This window comes from Cryptotermes secundus, unplaced genomic scaffold (genome assembly GCF_002891405.2).
Source record: "Cryptotermes secundus unplaced genomic scaffold, Csec_1.0 scaffold1009, whole genome shotgun sequence".
Taxonomy (NCBI): Eukaryota; Metazoa; Arthropoda; class Insecta; order Blattodea; family Kalotermitidae; genus Cryptotermes; species Cryptotermes secundus.
This window is the reverse complement of record NW_019744133.1, coordinates 949,377-973,442: the sequence shown is the minus strand read 5'-3', so window position 1 is coordinate 973,442 and position 24,066 is coordinate 949,377. Positions and strand designations below refer to the sequence as shown.

The 24,066-nt window shown below is 36.5% G+C and overlaps 1 protein-coding gene across 5 annotated transcripts in view; it reads left to right on the top strand.

The window, feature by feature from the left end:
• Positions 1-19,807, top strand: part of LOC111874573 (protein tramtrack, alpha isoform) — a 128,840-nt gene extending 109,033 nt beyond the window's left edge. For 4 of the 5 annotated variants that reach the window (XM_023870184.2, XM_033755507.1, XM_023870181.2 and 1 more), the window contains one exon: positions 17,978-19,807. In XM_023870184.2, coding sequence (XP_023725952.1) covers positions 17,978-18,834 — 857 coding nt within the window. In that variant the 3' untranslated portion in view covers positions 18,835-19,807. Of the gene's footprint in view, positions 1-3,509; positions 5,305-17,977 lie in introns of those variants that run through there. The other variant, XM_033755510.1, reaches the window with a different exon arrangement.
• Positions 19,808-24,066: the final 4,259 nt, after the last annotated feature.

Genomic DNA, 24,066 nt, shown 5'->3' with positions numbered 1-24,066 from the left:
AATTGAAAACACAGAAACACCATCTAGTTTGTCGAATTCTTAATTAATTTACAATCATAAAGCCCCAATATATTTGAACCATTATGGCTGTCTTCAAGGGTGTCCTGTTTTATTCTTCTGCACATGTGGATTAGGCCACAGCCTGTTCCAGCTTCAAAGTGGAACATCTTTTTTGAGGTCATCATTGTATGCTTCTGCTCCTTGCTTTTGGTAGTAACTGCTGTAACAATTTTGATTAAATTTCCATAATTAGTGGGGACCATCTATTTGAATAAAACTGTGTACGTGGTATCTTCAAGAAAATAATGGTGTTCCCTCTACCTGCCCAGACATATATATGAGAAAGTATATGCAGTGTCTTTGAACTACATCTTCTTTCCTTTATCTTTCCCATGCAGTTTACTACTGCAGCATAACTTTTCAAGATGTTAGAATATTATACTGTCATTGTTACTGTTCATCAAAACTGTTTTTTTTTTCTATTTTTAAATTAAGGCGGTAACTTGGTCTTAAATTTGCATAAAATGTTTGCACCATGCATCTGAGTTTACTTGTGAATTGTCAGCAGTTTTTTATTCATAAATAAATGTCGTTAATTTATGGTATGCAGCGACTGTTTGAGTACCCTCTCTAATGTCTGATTTCTGAAACTGCCATAAACATTTTTATTGAAATATAAATTACCCAAACCCTTATCAGGATTATCAGAAGAAGAGGATGAGGTGGACAAGGCATGTAGTATGCATGGGAGAGATTGAAAATTCATACATAGTTTTGGTTAGGAATCCTGAAGGAAAGAGACTTTGGAAGATCTAGGCATTCTTGGTAGGATAGTATTTTATTGGATCTTAAGCAGCTACAGTGGGAGTGTGTGGACTGGATTCAAGTGGCTCAGGACATGGTTCAGTGGCAGGTTCTTGTAATCGTGGTAATGAATGTTTGGGTTCCATATTAGGTTGGGAGTCTTTTGAATAGTTGAGTGCTTGTAATGTCTGATGGACTCAGCATCTTGGAGTTAATATAAATGACCTCTTGTTCAGTTATTTTTTTAATTGAAATTATTAAATTCAACTTCTCACTGTTTACCATATAGCACTATCTTTTGCATGAAGTTTTCCATTGTATATGCCGAACAGAAATTCATAGCAGAACAAAATTAAATTGAGGGGGAAAATAATGCATGTACAGAAAATTCTAAGCTTTTTTTAAATTAAAATTTTAAGAGATTTTAAAAATAAGCTATATTTTTACATTTCTGAGGTTTGAGAGATTAATCGGGTTATGGAAATGAAAATTAGTACAGATTGTTATGTTAATGGTTAGTTGTGAAGCAATGTTGTGCTGTTTTGTACTTGAATCTGAAGTGTATTGTATAGAAGTCCTGAATATTTTTGTAATGGAGTAGCAAGGGTAACAGCTTTAGTGCTTTGTTTGGAACCAGAGTTAATCTTCAACTAAGATGATCAAGAATTGCTTATTGTTCAGACTCTTCCAATAGAAATGATAGGATTTACTTTATGTCTAAAATTAAGCACTACTGAATAACAGGTATTTGTAAATAGACATGAAGAGTTTAATCAGATGCATCAATATTACTACCTAACACTGAATTTTGTGTATTGGTGGAATCAGTAGTGATTTCAGAATGAAGTCAGTTATTAGACTTGCTTACGTTAGTTTACGTTATTAGCAGAATAAATTTGACTTTTTATTGTAAAGTACATGTACATTATGAAAGGATTGGTACTGAATGAAGAAGGATTATATACTTTGCTTTTCTGTATTGTCTTTTCATAAAAAGAATTACATCAGACTGAAACATTAATCACAAACCTTTCCAGCAGTTTACATGTTTTACCTCGTTTTCTAACCCATCCTGATATTTCTCCCCCATAGCACGCACACTTTTCGGCTTCATTAGAAACTTCCAGATTATTTGGATAATCGGTTACCAAGTGTCATGCTATTGAGCAAGATATTATCCGTTAAACAAATATCAACACTTCAGCATAGAAGATTGATCCAGTGTTCCTAAGGAAAAGGTAATAACATGTTTTTATTGTTGATAATTTTTGTATTACAAATTGGTTGTAATGGGATCAGTATAGAAATTCATAGCACAACTTTGTTTATGACAGTTATCAAGGAGTATGAGGATTTAAGCTGGAACAGTAATAGAAATTGAGAATTAAATCTTGTATCTACAATGGAAGTAATTCTGCCACTTTGCAAAGTTAAATTGCTTAAGCCGTTACATCATTGGAATTTGTGTCAGGAATAGTTTTCTGGCTGTATATTCATGCTTTTTGGTAATTACACATTTAAGTTCTAAATTTTGTCAGCTGAATATTATATGTAGCTTTTTGTTGTTAGCATTGGTGAGAAGAAACAGATTAGAAAATTACTATTACCATTAAAAATGCAGGCTGGTATGCTGGATAAATTAAATGTTGGTTCTGGTAGTGTTTTGGTAGTAACTGAGGAGAATTGCATGTTAAATTTACATCCAAATGGTATATTGTTGCTTCCCTGCAGGCATTTTTGAGGTGATGGTAATTTGTGTTGTAAGTGAATGCATTCTTTTATCATTGTAGCAAAAGGTTATTATTTTAATTCAATAAAAGCCTTATTCCTTGGATGTGTTATGTAGTTAATTTATTTTATAATTTTAGATTTTGATGCTTTGTTGTACCCTGTAAACCCTTTATCCTGCCATTTTTGAAGAATGTGTGAATGGTTTGCATTGATTTTATTTGAATTAGGTCAACATTTATTTAAAACATTAATTGTGCATTGTTTGCATGTACATTGGAGTATATATTATTTATTGAAGAAGAATGAATTGTGTGTGGGAGAACAAGATGTGTTGTATGCAGACACCAGTGTATATGCATGGTGTAATGTGCCTTTATTTAATTAAGTTTTGTTCCAAATATATCCATGTTGCTGCCTAACTTATATTTATATGCATACCTAGTCTTGTATATAGTGACAAATGTATGTTGCTGAAGGGTAGGTCATTGCACAACCTTTTGCACCAATTCATGGGGACATTGGAATGGAATATTTTCTTCAACATGCTCTCTTTACAATTTGATTACATTGAGCTAGTAGTTGTAGTAGTTTATAAACTGTGATTGTGTAAGGCACAGTTATCAGCGCCATATTCCAATCAGAAAGTTGTGCAAGTTCAGTACTCATTGAATGGAATCTTTAGTTTTTGTCTGTACGTGAAGTGACAATTGTAGTAGCTATGTGTTAGAAAATCTAGAAACTTTGAAACAAAATGTGGTTTTGGAAACATAGCATATTATTTAAATGGGGGTTACATATGTTGTAAGTAGAGGTGAATTATCTAAGATTACATAACATTTTATTGGAATTATTGTAGAATAGTTAATTGTGTAAATATTTTTGAGTCTGTGCTTCCAAGTCCCTGTATAAATAGTTTGCTAATGTAAGTTGTTTCAGTATTCGATGTTGCATGCTTTTGCATTGATTGTTTCCAGATCCCATAATTTTGCCGAAGTCGGAGGTACGTGAAGATGGGGAGGGTGAGAGTGAAGGAGGTGGTGGAGGGAATGGAGGGGGGGAAGGGGTAAATTCTCCGATTGGTGGGGAGCAACAACAATCATCTGTGCCTCCTGCATCAGCGTCTGCCCCTCCGCCTTCTCGTCCTCCCATCAAACGCCGTGCCCGTCGCCGTGCAACATCAGCCAGCCAGGACCCAGCTGAACAGTTAACGGAAATGAGTGTTCGGGGTTTGAACCTTTTTCGCTATGCCTCCATCTCGGAGGGAGTGTACAAATGCACTGAATGCGCCAAATCAGATGTCCAGAAAACGTTCAAGAATAAGTATAGCTTCCAACGTCATGCGTTCCTCTATCATGAGGGTCACCAGAGGAAGGTCTTTCCATGCCCTGTCTGTTCTAAAGAATTCTCGAGGCCTGACAAGATGAAGAACCACATGAAAACTGTTCATGACTGTTTCATGCCGAAGGATTGCGTGTTCCCTCTTGGTTTCTTCTTGCCCCACTAACAGAAATAGAACTTGGGTATAATAGCAGTCTAATTAGAGCAGAAATATTTTGCAGAATGAAGACAGATGGGCAGATTCCTGTAGAATAATTTCCTGATATTTGATAAATATATCTCAGCTACTGAAATTGCATACACAATTTAAACCCATTGCACCAAATTTTTGGTTCATTTAATTGTTCATGTAGTAAATCAGCTATTTTCCAGATTTTCGTGAATGCAGAAACATCTGTAATACTTTTATTTCCAGCATACCAAACAAAGCACCTACTATTTGCTCAGAAAAGCATATTTGTTGATCAGTAATATTCCTCTTTTCTGTTAGATGTTCGTCTGAAACGTAGGCAATAATTGAAGGTACTGTTGATGCCTTCTTCATGGGTAGCTCACAAATGTTCCGTGTTTTAAGAAACTGTTTCCAGGTGATGAATAGTCTTTGGTACACATTAATGCAGGTTGTTGAAAGGGGTGTAGTTGGTATATATTCTTAAGCAGAGCTGTTTATGCTTCTTGTTAAATTTTCTACTCTTGACATATTTCATGTCTTATTTGTGAATGTTGCCTTTCAATCTTTCATCTCTGTATGTTTGTGTGCATCACATTTTATTGTGTTGGGAAACCCCACAAAAGAAAGAAAACCAAAGCCAAACAAAAACTTGGACTTCTTTGAATAACACAGTAGTCCCCATCAGTAATGGTCTTTTGTGGCCCATTTCCTTCTCCCTAGAATGTGCATTTGAATCAGCTGCTGGAGGACACTTCTAAATCATACAGTTCATTCGTTGTTTAGTAGGCATTTAACGGGAGTGGAATAAGAGATCTATTACATACAAGCATGTGTATGCAACTCAGTTTTTCTATTGTCTCTTTGGTGCTTTTTGCCTTACCACTGCCTATGTGATGAAGTTTGTCCATGATTGAAACCAGAGTTTAAAAATAATTGTCATATTTACATAAGAAATAGAAATAACACTGAAATCTATTATTATGATATACTATAACATTGTTAATACTATATTAAGGTATGCTCATTCGCAATTCTTTTTACCATGGAACTTTCCATATGAAGCAGTTAAAGTTGCCTGTTGTTAAATAAAGATTTGCTGAAGTGTTGTTAGATTTGAATATGGGTATCTGATTTTTTGATATAGTGGTTGGTTTTGAGAATGGACTGCTCTGTGCTCTAGTTTAAATATGAAACAAAGACTTATCTCTAAAAATTTTGCTTCCATAACTGATTTTTAATAACTGAAGTCACTTATTTCTGCTACAATTTCTTCTAATTCTGTCACTCTAAAGGGCTCCGTGCATGTTGATACAAAAGGCAGCACCATGCGTTGTGATACGTTTCAGGAGACTTGTATCCATTTCAGTAGAATGCACACACAGTGCTGCATGATTCGGCGTCAGCTTCGGACTGTCATGCTATCCAGTTCTTGATGAAATAACAGTACTTTTTTTTTTTAATTGCTAGTAGGGTGGGACTAAGTCCCTTGTACTGCGGTCACTTCTGGCCTATTGTACCAGCCCCGGATGTCAGATGAGGGTGATTGTGGAGCAATTGGTGGAATGAAGATTGGCAGGGGAAACTGAAGTACTCGGAGAAAACCTGCCTGAGTGCCACTTTGTCCACCACAAATCCCACTTGACCAGACCCGGGATCGAACTCGGGCCACCACGGTGGGAAGCCAGCGACTAACCGCATGAGCTATGGCGCGGCCTCCTTAGCAGTACATTGCTACCATCTAATACTGAAAACATGTCTTTGAAATATTCCCACGCATGTTGCAACCTGCATCATGATACATGTATGTATCACCACTTGCATCAACTGGTATGGGGCCCTTAACATAGAAAATGGGTTTAAATTATTAACCGTTTTATTATTCATATGTTTTAAATATGAATTCAGGTAGAACTGATAAATTTTTGGATTCTACATTTGAATATTTTCATTAACATGGCAGCATATGCTTCCAGTGCAATTGGGTTATATTTTAGACACCCAGTGTTAGCCCCTAAGCATAGCTGAAGGGCATATGTCTGTGCCTCACATGTAACTATGTTACATTGTTATAAAATAAAACAAAAGATCAAATATATATGTTAGGTAGAAGTACAATTTTGGAAAAAGTGCAAATAAATGTAAATGTAAAGTTTAATGAAGGTTTGTTATAATTGATGTTATTGCAGTCACAGTGTAATGAGTTGTGGGACATGTAGTCATCTGATGGTCACTGTATAATTTACTAATAGGTTTGACCATTGTGTATTGCTCCAGAACACAAATCTTTGTAATAGTGTAATTCTAAGATTCTGCCGTAATATTAACCATAATTATAGGGTCTTGCAGTAAGAACAGAGACAATATGTTATATATTATTGAATCTCCAGTTATAAAATGATTTTAATCTAACTTCATGTTAAGATATTTTTAACTAGTATTATTGAGCATATATTTTGAACTACTAGTTGTATTCATTTAAGAATAAAAGCTTTGTAGTTGATACACAGTTTTAACATCAATTTTTTATATTCATGGTATTCATAAATGTATAGAGCTGTAGGTTTCAGATTTTCACTCAGTGACACTAGTTAAACATATCTTAATGTGGCAAAATTAAGTTAGAATTTATTTATCACTGTAAATTAGTAGAATGTTGTGTCTGTTTTTATTGGAAGAGCCTCTAGATTTTAGAAACGAAAAAAAGGTGATAACAAAAATGACACGGTGGTAAATTGAATGTGATTGAATCAGTTCCGGTGGAAATTTTTAAAGCAGAAAGTATAGGCATGTTAATATTAGTAATATCTTAATCTTTGTATATTAATTTGTATTTCTATATATTATTCATATCCTTTTAAAGGTGTCTTTTAGTAAAAAGGAAAAATACTGCAAAGCAGATATAGGGAAGGAATGGGTTTGCAATGTTGGATAAAAGTGTAGTGAAACTAACATGATATATTTTAATTGCTTCCTCTACCCTTGCACACCGTCCAGATGGACTGTGGGGCCCACCCAGCCTCCTATCCAATGGGAACTGGGAGCGATTTCCCTGGGGGTAAAGCGGCCAGGTCGTGAAGCTGACCACTCACCTCCATCTAGTGCCAAGGGCAAGAATGGCGGGGCTATACCTCCACTCTCCCATATGTCTTCATGGCATTGTGCTTAATTATGCACAGGGACAACTTTATTTTACCTTTTACCTTACTGTATTGTTTGCAGAACAAAGTGGCTCAAGTGCTTTCTGGGTATTTATTCATAATACTCGATTTAGGAATCTGTATTTCAATATAATAGTTTCAGATAGAAGTCCCCTTGTATTTTAGCACCATCATTAGTTGAGACATGACTTACATGACTCATGTATGCAATGCAGCCTCATTCATGTAGATGGTATGATACAGAAGGTTGGTCAGTAAAGGAAATTGAATTGGTAGGTGTTATTTAATATTTCAAAATAAGGCCAGCATATTGGTAGTCCTGGTGATGGTTACAGCTGGTAACATAATTAGGTGGTGGGTTTGTCTGTGTGTCCATATATAAAATATACACTTGGTGCTAATGGTGAAGAAAATGGCAGCCTCTTCTATAGAAAAAAATATGTGAAACTAGCAGTAGTTGTTGGACACCAAATTAGTTCTGTTAGAGTCACTTTTCAGTTCTGTTAACTCAATCCTATCCTAGTCACCGTTTTCATAATGGTTAAAACATTCCCTTGGAAGTGAGATAAAACTGTAAAGAAAAGGATATGTTGACAAAATTACTCTGTAGTTAAACTATGTATGAGTTTTGATCTTAACATAAGGCTTATGAAAAGAACAGTGTATATTTGCTTTAATGTGCAGGCCATTGAGATCACTGAAATTGGATGTAAGAGTTCAACATCATCTTAACCAAAGTAACATGTTTGTCTTTCAGTTGTTTTGATAGGTTATGCTTGACAGTGGACAGCAAGTTTTGAACGAAGTCCATAATTTAAAAGAAATAAAACCCTGCTTTATTTCATGTCAAAACTATGAAATGAATCTTAGGATGTCTGCGATATTGACATGTAGAGAGTTTATAATATTATGTTATGTACAATAGTTAAAAGTGTATTAAACATCATTTTACTTACACAAAAATGCTATTGTTTAGGGGTGGAAGGATATATACCTAGTTACATAATATCTGTTACACATAATATCTTATTTTCATGATATTTCAAATATCATGATGTTTCTGTACTGTAAAATGTTTAAAACATTTAACAATGTACAATAATCATTAGTGTTGGCTAGGGAAAAAGGAACAGTTCAGAGATTGAACACGTTAATTGGGTATACCTTAAAAATTGTGAAGCTTTTGGTTGTCAAAAAGGCCAGTGATATGTCACCTTTTCCCCAGTTCTAATTTTTAGTTGATTCCATTTTATACATTTAATTGAAGTTAAGGTTTTTCCCTAACTTAGGATAACAGAATGTGCAATCACAGTTGTTTAACCTATCTAGTGTTCATAGATAGTTTTATTACTAACATATTTTTAAGATATGTATATTGTTTATTGTAAAAATACATATAGGTAGGATACAGATTAATATTTGGGGATTCTGGAGTATATTTAAAAGAGATTTTTCAAGTTATTTTTTTCCTGTGTGTGATTTCGTATTAGATGCAAATATGTGATGGTTATAATTTTTAATATTAAGTTTCAAAACTTTTTTTTTTTCTTTTTGTACATTTTGAATGTACCGTGGTACAGTAGCATTGTGTGGAGAGGAAAAAGGGTTGATGTTTATTTAGTTAATAGCTTGTGTTACAAGGAAGTGCAGTATTCAATCAGATTTTGAGATTATGCAGTAGAAGGAGATACAGACACACAAACAAGGCCCAAGTAATCATCAACATATTGCAGCATTTGTCTATCATAAATGCTTAAAGAGATTGTGTCTGTGCCAAAGTTATTTGGAAATTCAGTCAGTATTTTGCCTGCAGTCTCAGTGGTTTTAGTGTCTAGTGCTAAAATTTTCATGTTCCATAAACTTGTTTTATACTAATTTGTAAACTGAACAAGTTGGCTCAAGCAGCTTGTAAGTGGGAAGTGTTGGATTTGAATCTTGGCTGGAACATGGGAAATTGTTACTGAGGTTTTTGTATTTTTCTCATTTCCTCCAGTGCAATGCTGGATTAGTACCTCAAATTAGGCCATGACTTACCTTCCGTATCCTTTCCAGCTCATTATTCACCAGTTATCCTTTCATTCAATGCTGTATAGTCAGAGTAAGTGACTGTTCACTAAATGTCATCAGTAAATAAAATTACGCTCTCAGTCTCTATCTCTAATGGATTTAATACATTCTGACCCAGCTGTGGATTCATCAGGCTACTACCATTTTTCCAAAGCGGCAAGGTTTTGGGACCATACTTGCAAATAAGCCTTGGCAGAATTTTTTGTTACCATGTTTCCCAGATTGCTCTGTATTGTGAGAGCCATATCTCAGCTAAAACAAATAATAAAGAACCAACACTAAACACTCATATCACATTTAAAATTGATTACTATGAAATGCTTAACAGAGGACAGATAATTTGAAACCACAGGCCTGATTGTATTAAACATATCAGTACATCTGTAGCCACTGAGTGCATGCACCAAATAATAAGTTGAAATTATTGATGCTTGTTGGGTCATGCTATGGCCCAGATGGTTATGCATTGCTTTCTGGAGCCTCTGGTTCAATCCCAGGTAACTTCATGTGGGATTCATGGTGGATGAAGTAGCACTGTAGCAGGATCTTCTCCAAGTTTATTTGGTTTTATCCTGCTAACCATCAACCAAACATTTCTCCACACATTTGTCACTGCCTGAAAGGTGTGTGTGATAGCCCTAACCAGTCAGAGCATTATCTTCTGGCTTAAGTTTCACGCTTCATCTCTGACCCAGCACTTAGTTTGTTACAGAGTAAGTAAATTTCATTAGTTAGTAATTTGTGGTTCATGTGCTCATCACATGTCAAATATATTTTGTTTGACACACTTTCTCAGAGATGAATCAAACCCACAACCTCAAGAACCAACATGGCTAAACTTGTCACTCTGTCATATTTATTCTTACTGTACTAGATGTATACATAAATAATACATTTGCTAGCTTTGTTTCTTGCAAGTTTAATGCAAGTCAAATCTTCCTTCACATTTTGCCATATTCTATTTAGTTTAAATCAACTTCAGATTTTGCTTCATGTATGACTAAAATTATGCACTATTGCCAAAATCCAAGGTGCTTAATTCAGTGAGGGCACATATAAAATGTATGTTGTTATGATGTTTAGATAATGTCCGAATTTATGCTTTTCTTTTATGGTACCAATAAAATTGGCCATTTTACCTGAATTAATCTTAGATTGTCTGTAAATAGTCATTGTTTAATGGTGATATTTTGAATTATTATTTTGTATATGAAATTATATTGCAGTTAATTGCAAGTAAATCTCTAACTTCAGAAGTGATATGAAAATAGTTGAATTTGAACATATATCTTAATTGTCTGTAAATTGATGGGGCATCATACAACCATAAATTTCATTTAGCTTAATATACTGTTCTCATATTTCCAAATAACGAGCTCTTGGCACATTCTCTGAAGTTTTCCATGAAGTGACTTAAATTGAATTTAGGTGCTTTTAATTTTAAATCGACAATTTGAAAACATTCTTTCTAACTGATATTACTTGTTTTGTTTATCACCAATATCTGAAATTGTGCTCTCAATAAGTTCATTTGTTAAATATTGTAAATGTAATAATGCCTTGTAATCTGCTCATTCGTTGCCAAGAAGACTATGTTCAGTCTGTCTTGTCAGATGTAACAAAACAGTACCTGGGTAGAGGCTATTTACTGGAAATGTGAAGAGTGTGTACTATTTTTTAACAAAAAATTTGAACTGTTGGAACTGTCTTTGTTGGGAATATTTCATAGTTTCTTCATATCCCATGTTGAATGATAAAGATTTATAATGAGGGTTAATGACTGAGAACTGTTAATTATTTTTCTTAAGCTGTTTGTGTTACTTTAAAGACTGCTAATTGGCTTATTGCACCATGAAATCATCTAGGTGTGTGTTATTAACTTCCACTGCAAAACCCAGAGAAAATTTTGCATAAAAATGAATATGGTTTTGTAGATGTAATAGTTTCCTCAGAGCTGTAAACAAGTAGTTCGTATGTATGCTGCTCCCTTTGTAGTCAAATGTTAGGTTTGTGTTGGTACTTGTTGGACTGTGAAAATGATATTTTGTGTCACTGAATGGGTTGGTCTAGAGATAATGTTGTAGTCTTGTATTTGGAAGGTGCTTGGTTCGAATTTTGGCCAGGACACTGGCTATCCTGACAGAGGTTGTGGATTTCCTCCAGGCAAATACCAGGATGAGACCTCGATTAGACTGTGACTGCTTCCCTCCAAATCTTTTTCAGTTCATCAATTAACAGCCATTCTATCATCCAGTGTTAAAATATTCTAGGTACTCACAGCATTGTTAAATCACTAGAATAAAAAAAAATACAAAATTCTTGTTCAAATTGATGTTGGTGTGTAAAATGGAGTAGTTCATGAGATTTGCGGTTACATAGTGGCAGATGTTTGCATTATGGTCTTCCTTATTATGGTCACCTGTGTGGTTACACAGTATCATAAGCCATAATACAACAGTCTTGTAGGTGATGTTTCAGCTGTATCAAGTGTGAAAATGTATGCCAATCCCAGCTGTCTGACAATTTTAAAACTGTTGTAACTCTCTGTTTAATAATATATATATATTCTCCATGTTCTGTAGCTTATCATGCAGTATCTGCTGTGTGGTACTTCACATTTGACTTCATGAACGATTATTAAAAAATATGTCTTAAAATCTGCACAAGATGGTACATCTCCTTTCCTGCATATTATGTTCTGACTTAGGCTTCACATTTGTAGCTGTTTGTACTGTGTGCACTGGTTTCGTGAAGATAATTATCCAGTACAAAAATGTACAAACAAAACTTCATAAATTTATTTATTTGTGGTTTATTTAATGGCAATCTCAGTGCTGGAGACTGTATGTATAGCATTGAATGGTAGGATGATTAGAATGATGAATTGGAAAGGATGTGGAAGCAAGCAATTTTCCTGTAACTAGAGAAGAAGTATGTTGAGCAGTGCAGATTTCCCGGTCATTGTGGTCAGGTTCTGTGAAATGTTTGGTTGTGGGCATAGGAGAATTTCTTGTGTTGTGTATTACCACTTCCAGACATCCAGAATTCTCGTGCAGCTGACAGAAATTTAAAAGAAAATAGACCATTTTCATGAATATACATCAGATGCAAATTTGCAGTGTGCATATGTTCACCTGCTATGCCATTGATCTTTGAGCCATGACTAGCAGTGCTGCCTGTCGCCCTTCCTCGTGCAAGTGCTATTACCAGTCACAGTGATCAGTTATTACAGTAGAGGCTAGTTGAATTTGTGAGTGCATTACAGTATATCAAAAATATTTTTTTCTTTAGTCCACCTTAGAAAACTATAGTGAAAACTCTTTCTACTTTGAAACAGGAAATGGAAATATGCCAGACCGAAAGAAGCGAGAATTGTGTGAAAATTAGACTTACGTAAGCTTTTCTCATGCAGCCTGCAGATGCATGAATTTGGAGTTGCCGTCAGTGGTTATGTGGAGTAATGGGAACAAGGAGTTAAATTAGTGACTTTAAATAAATTAAATTTGTTACTTCTGACACTTTCTCTTGAAGTGTTGATGTCAGCATATTATTCCTCTAGATCATGTGGTGTTTCTGAAGCTTTTTGGAAGTTCCAATGTTGCTGGAGATCTTTTACAAATGTGTCAGGTTCAGAACTGTCAAGTTGATCTAGGACAAAATGCCAGGCCTCATTTTAAATATCTCTGTCCATGTTAAAAATTGTAATTTTTTCACCATGCCCCCAAATTAAGTGTTCCCACATCATTTATAATTTCAGGCATGTTATTTTAAACTCTACACAAATTTAAATTTTGTAAAATATTCAGATGCTTTTGGAAACTAAATCAGACTCAGCGAGGTTCAAGAAATCCCCTGTTGGTACCTAATAATGTATTCATATAGCCCATCCACAGAAATTCCATTCATCTCCCCACAAGTTTATAAAAGAGCGTGTGCTCTGTAAGATCTATTATTGCTTACATAAAAGGAATACAGTCATTCCTCTGACATATTTGCTTCTAATACATACATTTTTTCTCATTCAAAAATGGGTCATCCTTTTATATTGTGGCATGCCACAAAGAGCTGGGAGAGAAGACGTCCATTGATTGGCAATGGCTGCGATAATAATATATAATTCATGGTTAATATAGTAGTTACAAACTTATAAAGTATAATTGTATGTATATAAGACTATATCTTCTTCTAGAAGCATGATGATGATTAAGTAATATTCATAATTGATATGTGGTTAAACATGAAATGTAGCAGGTTACCAGCTAACTGAGGACCAAGAGATGGATATGCAGTTGTGATATCACATATATTGTAAGATTTGAGGCTTTCATGGCGGTGACTATGAAGAAAGCAGTCTTCTGGGATTTGGCACCGTGTATAAGTGGTGTTAACCGACGTTTCGGAGGAACGTATCGCCTCCATCTTCAGGGTAGAAGAAAAAGTATAAGAAATCTGCAAGCAACAAGACCGTGAGAACCGGTCTGCTTTTACCGTTCTCACGGTCTTGTCGCTTGCAGATTTCTTATACTTTTTCTTCTACCCTGAAGATGGAGGCGATACGTTCCTCCGAAACGTCGGTTAACACCACTTATACACGGTGCCAAATCCCAGAAGACTGCTTTCTTCATCACGTATATTGTTTGTGACCAGCTCTTCAGTTGTGTGTGGTTCCTCGAGTGGAGTTCCTTCTGTTTTCTTGGCCACCCTCTGCTGGAAGGTTTTCCGATGGATTAGGTACTTCGATAAGGCGCTTGAAATAGATGCAATGAGGGATAAACTCCAACTAAAAGATCATACAAAATCTTGCTTGTTACTACAACATTCATGATGTAATTAATTGCTCTGTACACTACATATATCCCGAGGAAACCCGATGTGACTTTCCCGAGGATTTCATCCAACCCCAAAACTTACCCGAGTAAACTTTCGGTTATTTGCGATAAGAGTGTCTTCGTTGATTAAGTTGTGAAATTCTACTCCTTGTGGAATGTGACCTGTGCCTTCAATTACATTGATTTTAACAGATATAATTGCTTCTCATGTAATAGGGGGCATGAGCTGCTTCCTGAGGAGCTCAAGTTCTTCAGATGAATAGATCTCACTCTCAGCCAAGTTGTGGGTATCCTGATATATCCATGTTAGATGCATATCTGGTGTCAGTTCAATCCTCTGGTCCAGTATCCACTGGCAGTATTCATTTCCATGGATATCCTTTCATTTCTGGGGAAACGTATTTGTTGTTTGAGCTGTTCCTATGCAACGGTCTGCTGGTATTGCATTCCCACTGAAGTATACGTTCTTATTACAGCCGTTACTTATCAATGGACGTCTTGTCGCCAGGCTTTTTTTGCGGCACGCCACAATATAATCAACCTTCAGTCAGTCAGTCAGTCAGTCAGTCAGTCAGTCAGTCAGTCAGTTTCCAGTTCCTAGACCTGACATTTTCAGAAAAAGAACACTAGATCTGTGCTTGAGAAGTGGAGTGAAACAATGCAGTAATTTCAGCTACTCTGTTGAGACTGATGGACAGAATCATTACAGTTTACTCAGAGCTTTGAACAGCCTGTTTTTGTCCTGTTACACTGTTTTGTCAGATTTGGAAATTCAAGCTTAGTTTTCTTGACAGGTTCTGAGTTATAAAGGGAATAATTATCATGTATACATTGAAATTAAACTTTACCATAATGGATAGTTTGATTTTATATCCCCAAAATGATTGTGTCAAAGTGGTGTAGAGGTTGACACTATTGCACATCTGATATGGCTAATTGAATTCATATGCAATAAGAATTGGTGGTCTTCAGAGTGAGTAGTATGTCTGTCAGGGTTTAGAAACTGAGGTTACAATCTGTGAGTACTTTGGGAAAATGCTGGTAAGATATGAGTACAGAATGAATTTTCTTTTAATTTAATAGCCAAAGATGGAATAATTTGTACGGGGCAAAAAGATCTCGAGCATTTACGGAGCCCATGTCACCATATGATTACTGAAGTCAGGAAAAAATAGGAATTTTATGTAAAAGTGAAACCAAAACGGTCCAAGACCATAATGTTGTTACCATCATTGTAACCTCAGTCAGTCTTTTGTGTTTATCTCCTCCAAAAGTGTTCTGTTATTTATTCCATCCCTGCTAAGGAAAATAAACTTTGTACAGGAAACATAATTGGATGAAATTGATAACAGGAGGTAAAAAATTCCATAGTGGTTGTTCATTTGGTAACATTTAGGTCAGCCTGTTTTGCCATAGGATGGTTTTGTATTGTAAANGATGATACTTGATATCTTGTGGCAAACTGGCAGTACAGATTGCAAATCATGATTCATGGACATAGCGCAGAATTTCCAAAGGAGCATGCCAGTTTCATTTTCAAATGCCCCCTTTTAGTGGGACTCGTGATAAAATGAATTACCTGTACTATTGATTCATCCTTTTGAGGGAACTAATTTATAAGTATTTTTAATATTTCATGAGCTGGGGTAGCACGGTCAGTATGGTGACTGGCTATGGGCTGGACGGCCTAGGGTTCAAAGTTGGGTTCATGGTAGGGGCAATATTTTTCTCCTCTCTGCGTCGTCCAGACCAGTTCTGGGGCTCACCCAGCCTCCTCTCCAATGGGTTCAAGGGGCTCTTTCCCTGGGGGTAAAGCGGCTGGGGCATGAAGCTGACCACTCACCTCCAGCACGTGCCGAGGTCAAGAATACGTGGATCTATACATCCACTCTCCCATATGTCTTCATGACATGGTGCTTAATTAAGCACAGGGGCAACTTTACCTTCTAATATTTCATAATGGGAAAAGATGGTACTAAAGTGATTAATTTATAGTTAAAATTCATTGCTTACTAAAGTACAGTAATGTAGATTAATTTTAAAATAATATGGTGCATAGCAGTTTTAATCTCCATATGTTATTTCTAATTAGATTCCATTGTTATTAAAATGTAATCTTATAAGTTAAGACTAATAATTTTAATATTTTCTGTTCAAATGTGTTAGAAAGATCTTTGAAAAAGACTTTCGTGAAGTGTATAATACTTGATACACCTAACACAGCATGCATTATTATTTATACTTCTCATCATTGTTTATAACGTTTGAAAAACAATTTATATTGTTGTGAACATTATCAAATGAGAATGTATAAAATGTTTTTGCCTGTATAAAATATATATCTTCTATTATAATCCTGTTGGTTAGACATTGAAAAATACAGATACTGTGAAAAAAAGAAAGCCTATTTTTTACATGAAGAATTGACTGAAAGTTTTCACTGTAGTTGAACTGTTTTGAGATGAAGTCAATGTACATTTTGGTGACATTGTAAAAATTTAAAAAAATTCTTTATGTAATTTTTCATATTAAATAAATCTACCTCCAAGAATAGGAGTTGTTTTTTTTTATATGTACAATAAGGTGAACCTTGCTGTTGCAGGCTAAGATTTAAGAACAAGGAAAAGTGTGCCTTTGAAGTGAATTTTATATTTATGTTATCATTGTTGTATTATTAATCAGGGACATGATGGAGATGATTGCAATCACTTTGTCTTCCCATCCAAATACTTCATTTCACTGTTTCACTGGTGCTGTCCAGTGCTTTACTATTTAATGACCGTAGCATGGGCATGGGAGTTTGAACATACTACACTGCTTCCATCACTGGAGGGCTTTACCATAGCTCACATAGAGGAGCATTGGTGTCTGCTTAGCAGATCACTGATATATTACTGACTCAGTGACCAACTAGACACAGTCATTTGAACGAAGTTGTTTGCAAAGAATAATATTCACAGTGAAATTTGAAACAAAGTTGTTTCTTAAGAAAGTCAGTGGAGTCATTTAGCGAGACATGGCTAAAGCTGTAGTATATCCAAATTGTCTGTATGATGCGGTGCATTATAACGGAGTTTTCTGGTGTATGTATTTTTCTAATAACTTGATTTATTGATATGAATGGTTCATTGAGGAGTATCCTGCTGCCATAGAAAGCAGTAATGATCCCATTGAAGTGCTTCCTGAAGGAAGCTCATGCTACAGTATTTGTAAGGTGTGCTACTGAATATTAATTTTCTGTCCTTCAGATCAGTATGCCAGTGATGAAGTAGATAAAGATATCCTAAAAATGTCAATACCCATGGAACGTTTCTGATTTAAATAGTGATGTGCATGAGGTTCAGTTTTTCATAGTTCATATCATTTTTGCCTACTTTGATAAGCAGCTGACACTGTCATTGAAGACCTTGTTTGACCTGATTACTTTCCAAAGGTTTGGTTGAAGTATGCGGAGTGTTGAGTTCATGGCCCACTTGGTTGTGAGTAGCATTTAGGTTTGGTTTTGAGTCCTTTTTTTTTTGGTTATTCCATTTCACTGTATAACAAAGCTCCCCCTCATTTCATGTTTCTTTTTGAGCAGTGGATTTGAACACTAAACTGAGGTGAATCTTAAATGGTGGAAGTTTAACATAGATTGTTTATTAGGATTACTGAAAGTGAACATTAAATGAGGGAAACAAATTGAGGAACATTAAATGGGTATTTAATTTGTTATACAGACCTTTTGAGTTTGTAGTGATTTGTTGTTTAATTTCCTTTTTTAATTTAAATAAAAATATACTGTACATTAACCATTATATGTATAATAATTAGGTTTTTCTGTAATATTTAATTTGAGCAATTAATGAAGGGTTGCTAATTGTCTCTTCTCCTTTCAGATACAGGTTACCATGGCTGTGTTGAAGAGCAGCCTGCCATAACTTTTGAACTGTGTGGTGAAACTACTGCTTCCTCTTACCACCAGAGCTCTGGTGGTGGCAGTTTAACGATCATTGGAAGTGAAGCTGTGACTTCTGGTGATGATCACAAGATGGGGTTGGTGGTACATGCATTGTCTGAACCAACACCAGGCATCCACTTTCTGAGCCATGAGGTAGAGGAGGATGGGCGGGGATGCATTTTAGTGACAAAGTGTGAGGAGGCAGATTCTGAGGATATCCTGCTGGAGGGTAGTGGGACAAGAGGCAGACAAGAACTTCTGGAGTACTTGATACGTGAGGATGGCAGTGTGGTGTGTAAATGGTGTGGTGAGATTCTGCCCTCACGAACGCATTGGTACCGTCATAAGTATAAGTTTCATGTGCCTTCATCTGGCACTCAGTCACCTGCTAGTCTGTACAAATGCCATCATTGTAACGTTTTCTTTAAGTCGCGGAAAGGTTATGCAGGTCACATTGCTACAAGACATTCAGATGACGACGATAAAGGGGATAAGAAGAGGGAAGACTGTAGCAGTGAAACATTATCTACAGTCAGAGTCACAGATGATGCTTCAGCTGATGGTATTACTGGGGGTGGTAGCAGTGGTGCTAGTGGTGGTGGTAGAGGAGGAAGGCGAAATTCAAGAAGTGGGGCAGATGCTCAAGGGAGGAGTGCTGACTATGTGATGCAGCGGGAGAAAGAGGAGAAACTAGTGGCAGAGATCATTGACAGGGTGAGACGAGAATGTGAGGCTCAGGGTGAGACGGTAACGAGGAGAGGCTACTCTCGCAGATCGACAGTAATGAATTCTTGAATTGACGGTGTGAAACAGATGGTTTCGTGATGCGTTATCCTTTGTGTTCCAGAATGGTCAGCATTTGGTTGGGATTGTACCTGGTAATTATTTTAGTTCTTTTGCAGCAATTTGGAAATACTCTTCACCATTGTGGTTCATGTATATAGATCACTTTGAAAGTAATCCTTCTGTTTGCTTGTACTTGGTGAATGTAGGTGTGAATGATAATTTGAAATATTCAATTGTTCTTCTACCACCTTTACATAATATTTCGTATAATTAACACCTATTCTTAAAATTTTCTCACCTTGTAACTGCCATTACCCATGTTGTGGTCTGTTGCTTATTGAAACCAGTGTGCTGGATTAGAGGAGATCATGTGTTGAGTGATGATCAGTATGTGGGTACAGCACTGGAAAAAAGGACAAGTGGGTCTTGTTGCAGATGCAAAAATTGCCATTTATCAGATACAGTTTGTGTTATATCCTGAAATGTTCATCTTGGCCATTAATTAACATGAAAGATACTAGTAACGACTTTCTGGCTTTTAGATTTTGGTGGCTTGTTGCATCAACAAGCCTGCCAACTGAATCTATAGCCATAATTAAAAGACTTTTTTTATCAACTTATACATCTCTTTGTGGTTTTAGAACTGCTAGTTGATCATATGTACATGCAGCATGACTTTAAGTGGGAATCATGATAATCAGATTGTGGTCTTCTGGGTACTGACAGCTAGTAGAAGTGTGATAGGTGGAAATTAAATTACTAGCTGAATTAAAATGAGGATGAACTGAGTGTTTACTTCAGTGTAAAACAGCAATGATTGCTTTTTTTTTTTTTAAATTGTATGTTGTGAATGATGAGGAAAGTTTGATGTTTTGTATTAATTCCCTGTGAAGTATATTTGAAGTGTATGTTAAGCTGTCTGAAGAGATGAGTGGAGCTGAAGTGAAGGAAGTGTACTGAAGGCTCGTGAGGAACATGACTTGATGCATGTGCATATGCACACGCATGCCATTGTGGCTGTCTAATTGAGGCTAGATTTCACTGTGAGGAATGAAAATGTGTAAGTGATTGGGTTCCAAAATTTTTTGTCCTTTTTTGTTTAGTTCATTTTCCTTCCCTCCAGGGAACAGTCCAAATATTGAAATTTTCCATTATGTTTCGCTGTTACTAATTTTACACATCATTCAGTCCCCAGTTATGTTACAAAGACGATTTATACAATGTACACTGTTCTTGTATTTCTGGAAACTTGATTTTTATTTCTGTGTATAGAACACAATCAGCCATGTCTTTTCATTTGTGCTGTAAGAAAGAAGCCAAGCCTACATACATGTGCATGCATTTACCGCACATTTAGTAACTAACTGATTCAGTTGTTATGGTGTTAAGTGTTAAGTTGAATCTTGTTGCCAAACTTTCATGCTTTATGACAAGGGTTTGTTTCATTCTTTTTTGCTGAAGGAAATTATGAGATGTTGAAATGATAGCCACAGTGGCATGCGTGTCAAAAATGGGTCTGTTTACAGCATGTGTTTCTAGTATGAAGAGTTTCACAAAGCTCAAATGTCCTTTTGTAGCATGTGAACATGTGACACTCATTTTGTTCCCTCCACTAAAGTGTAATTGTAGTGCTATCTGAACTTTTGAGTTTCAAATTAAACTTGGGGAATAATTTGCACATAAAAAAAAAAGTAAAGCTATCCCTGTAACAGGCCGTGAAGGCCCATAGGGTTGTGAGATGTTGAGGGTCCCACATTATCTAGACAATTGGCTCAAAGATGGCGGTAAGGTTGTCAGCCTTACGCGCCGGCCGTGCTTTACCCCCCAGGAAAATTATTTAATTAATTCCTGGTACTCATTTCTGTTAGAGGCTGAGTGAACCCCAGGGCCACATTGCGGCCGGAAGGATTATATCAATTGAAAAAAATCCAATGACTTCATCAGGATTTGAACCTGTGACCTTCCAACTTGTAGCATAGTGCCTTAACCACTATGCTACTGTGATAATTTGCGCATTGCTATCATTTTTTTTGTAATTCCATGTGGAGGTTTGAGGCTGAGTCCAATTGGTATGTCAGCCAGTAATCGGCCTGTTGTACCAGCCCCTGCTAATAGATGAGGATGGAACATTTGGTGGAATGAGAACTGGCAAGGGAAACCAAAGTACTCAGAGTAAACCTGCCGCAGTGCCACTTTGTCCACCATAAATCTCATGACCTGACCTGGAATCAAACCAGGCTGCCACAGTGGGAATCTGGCACTAACTGACACTGATCTTTTTCATAGCCCTTTACTAACAATATGTGATTAAACAACAGAAAGTTTGAAGTGGTTTACAAGCCTGAGAGCTAAACATTTAAATAGAATAGGCATTTAGCCAATAGCAGATCTCACAAAATCTTAAGATATCTTCCAGAATACTGTGCATTTACTGTGAACTTTCATAATACTGGTGCTGTTTATAATAAGTTTCTCGCTTTGACAGCTTATACACACTTGAAAAGAAATCAATTTTGAAAATTTGATAGTTAAGGAAACAGTTGGCCGGTCACGGTAGCCGAGCGGTCTAAGGCATGCACTGTCTTCGCTCGCTTGGAAACCGGGATCAGGGGTTCAAATCCCACTCAGGGCATGGATGTTTAGTTTGTGTGTGTGCGTTTTTCTGTGTTTGTATACAGGTAGGCCTTGCGACGAGCTGATCACCCGCCCAAGGAGTCCTACCGAATGTCTAAGATCTGGAAAAATCGAAGTGAACGGAGAAGTTCATGGAGGTAGGCCTAGGCCCACTGGGGCTGTAGTGCCAAGGGGGGGGGAAAGGGAAACAGTTGATGTTGATTCTGTTCTTGGGTTGTTGCACAGTGTGACTGTGGATGACATTGCTGACATTGTAGGGATCCATACTGTTCATCTTCAGGGCCGACCCCAGAGGTAGATGTGACACATCAGCAGCATTGTTGACAGCCACGCAATACAATAATCCTAAAACATAGTTAACATGAATAATGAATCAGCAGAAAAGCTTAAGTTAGTAAAGAAGCTGTTTTATACTGGTGTCTGGGTTTGAGTGTGAAGACAGCGTAATAGTGCGGAGATCTTATTTCCCAGGATCAAAAAATGGTGCATTGACATTACATGTACTTTCTCATGTATAAGGCTTACACTATTTTCCTAGTGTGCCACATACACAGTTTTATTTATGGAGATATATTTGTCTGTCTGTCTGTGGCTCTACAGCCACACCTTGGCCGCTTTTTCAGTTTCTTGATCTTTTTGCACAATTGATAGGACTCTTTGGATGGGGGATCAGCCCATCGCAAAGCCGCTACCTACACACAGAACAACGCAGACAGACTTCCATGCCTCAAGTGGGGTTGAAACCCATGATCCCAGTGTTCTAGTGGGCGAAGACAGTTCATGCCCTAAACTGCACAGCCACTGTGATTGGCAGTTATGGAGATGGTCTCCATAAATTACTGAAATTTAATCAGTCATTATAGCCATTTAAAAAATGCAATTTTACTTTTTTGGTCCAAACCGAAGGGCCCCAATTTTTGGAACTGGAAAGTTTGTACTCAATGGGCTTTGACCTATGATGGACAAGCTCTTAAATTCCAAATTTGAGTAATATCCGTCCAACCTTTCAGGAGCTGGTGAGGTGCCCCCTCCCCTCCCACACACACACACACACACATGGCATTCCAAAACTATTAGTACTTACACATGGGATGTTCAGAAGTGTAAATCTGTCATAATCTCATGATTATTTTCACAATCATGATGCGTTCTCATATATGCCACATATCTGAGGAAGTAATAGCCATATCTATAAAATGGCATAAAATAGTGTGCTGCTTAAATAACTGGGGGCACACAGGAGCATAGTTGGTTGAGATGCTATGCTACAAGCCAGAAGGTTGTGGATCCGAGTCTCGATTAGGTCACTGGATTTTTCAAGTACCAGGAATTTTCCTGGGGCCAAGGGTGGCCGGTGCATAAGGGTGACACCTCACCGCCATCTGTGAGCTGATTATGGTCTGGAAAATGGGGGAGCCTTGACATTTCACAACCCTATGGGCCTTCATGGCCTATTACAGCGATTGCTTTATCTTTACCATTACTTAAATAAACATTCTAGGGTGATAGTATTAATAGAACAATACTTACTCTTGATGATACTGAAATCTAGAGACTGGGTATCTCACAAGGAACACAGAACTGCTGGTGTACTTTACAAACTGCTTTCAGCAAAATGAGTAATAAGCAGATGTGAACATACTTGTATATGGCTCTAATAGAAGCGAGAGAAGAAAAATGTGGCACAGAAATACAGAATGCTCTTATCCATGTGAAGTTATTTGTTCAGTACATAAAGATATACTCTGGTGTACAATTATTGCTTATTGATCATTGGCTTATAAATATATGTCTTCTTCATTGTATATAATGCTATTTTGAGTACCAGGGTTAGCCAAATGATAGAATGCAGCTGGTTATAGTGAATGTAGCAATACCTAAACATGATCACTTCTGAATCCTCCACAAATCATATATACATGATTGTCACTTAATGTTGTGAAACATCATACAACCTCTCTCCCAGTTGATACATAATTATTAAAAATACCATTAATTCATTGTAGAATAGAATATATTTGTCAGTATAACATACATTCGTGCAATATCTATGAGTACTTACATGACTATAAGGCAATCCCTCTTCATAGTTGAAGAGTTTTGGAGAAAATGTTATTATTACCTGTCCATATAAAATTCCTAGGTACAGTTCTCTGGCTGAAACACAAATATATTTATTAAATATGTACATGAGAACCATCAATATATGACATCAATTATAACTATAACCTTTATTTTAGAAACCTACATACTTTGACCCTCAGGCAATCACCAGGTCTCTCTCATATGTGTGAGTCATCAAAGGTTTATGTGTTTGTATGTACATTGTGACAAATTTACAGTATGTTTTTGGACATATAAATGTGTTGCTCAGTTAATTTGTTAAGCGTAAATTGATAATAATGTTCAGATTTGAAAGTTATTTACACTTTAGCAAGAGGATACAAGGGGGGACCCAAAAATAACCAGAAATGACCTGTTGCGCGCGCATGCTTTGTAGTTACGAGTTGTGCTGCTAGGTGGTGTTAGCTGGGGGTCTCCCGCGACTGTTAGTGAGCTGGCGTCAGTCTGAGTTAAGTGGTTTGTCTGTGGTGCTCTGTTGTGTGC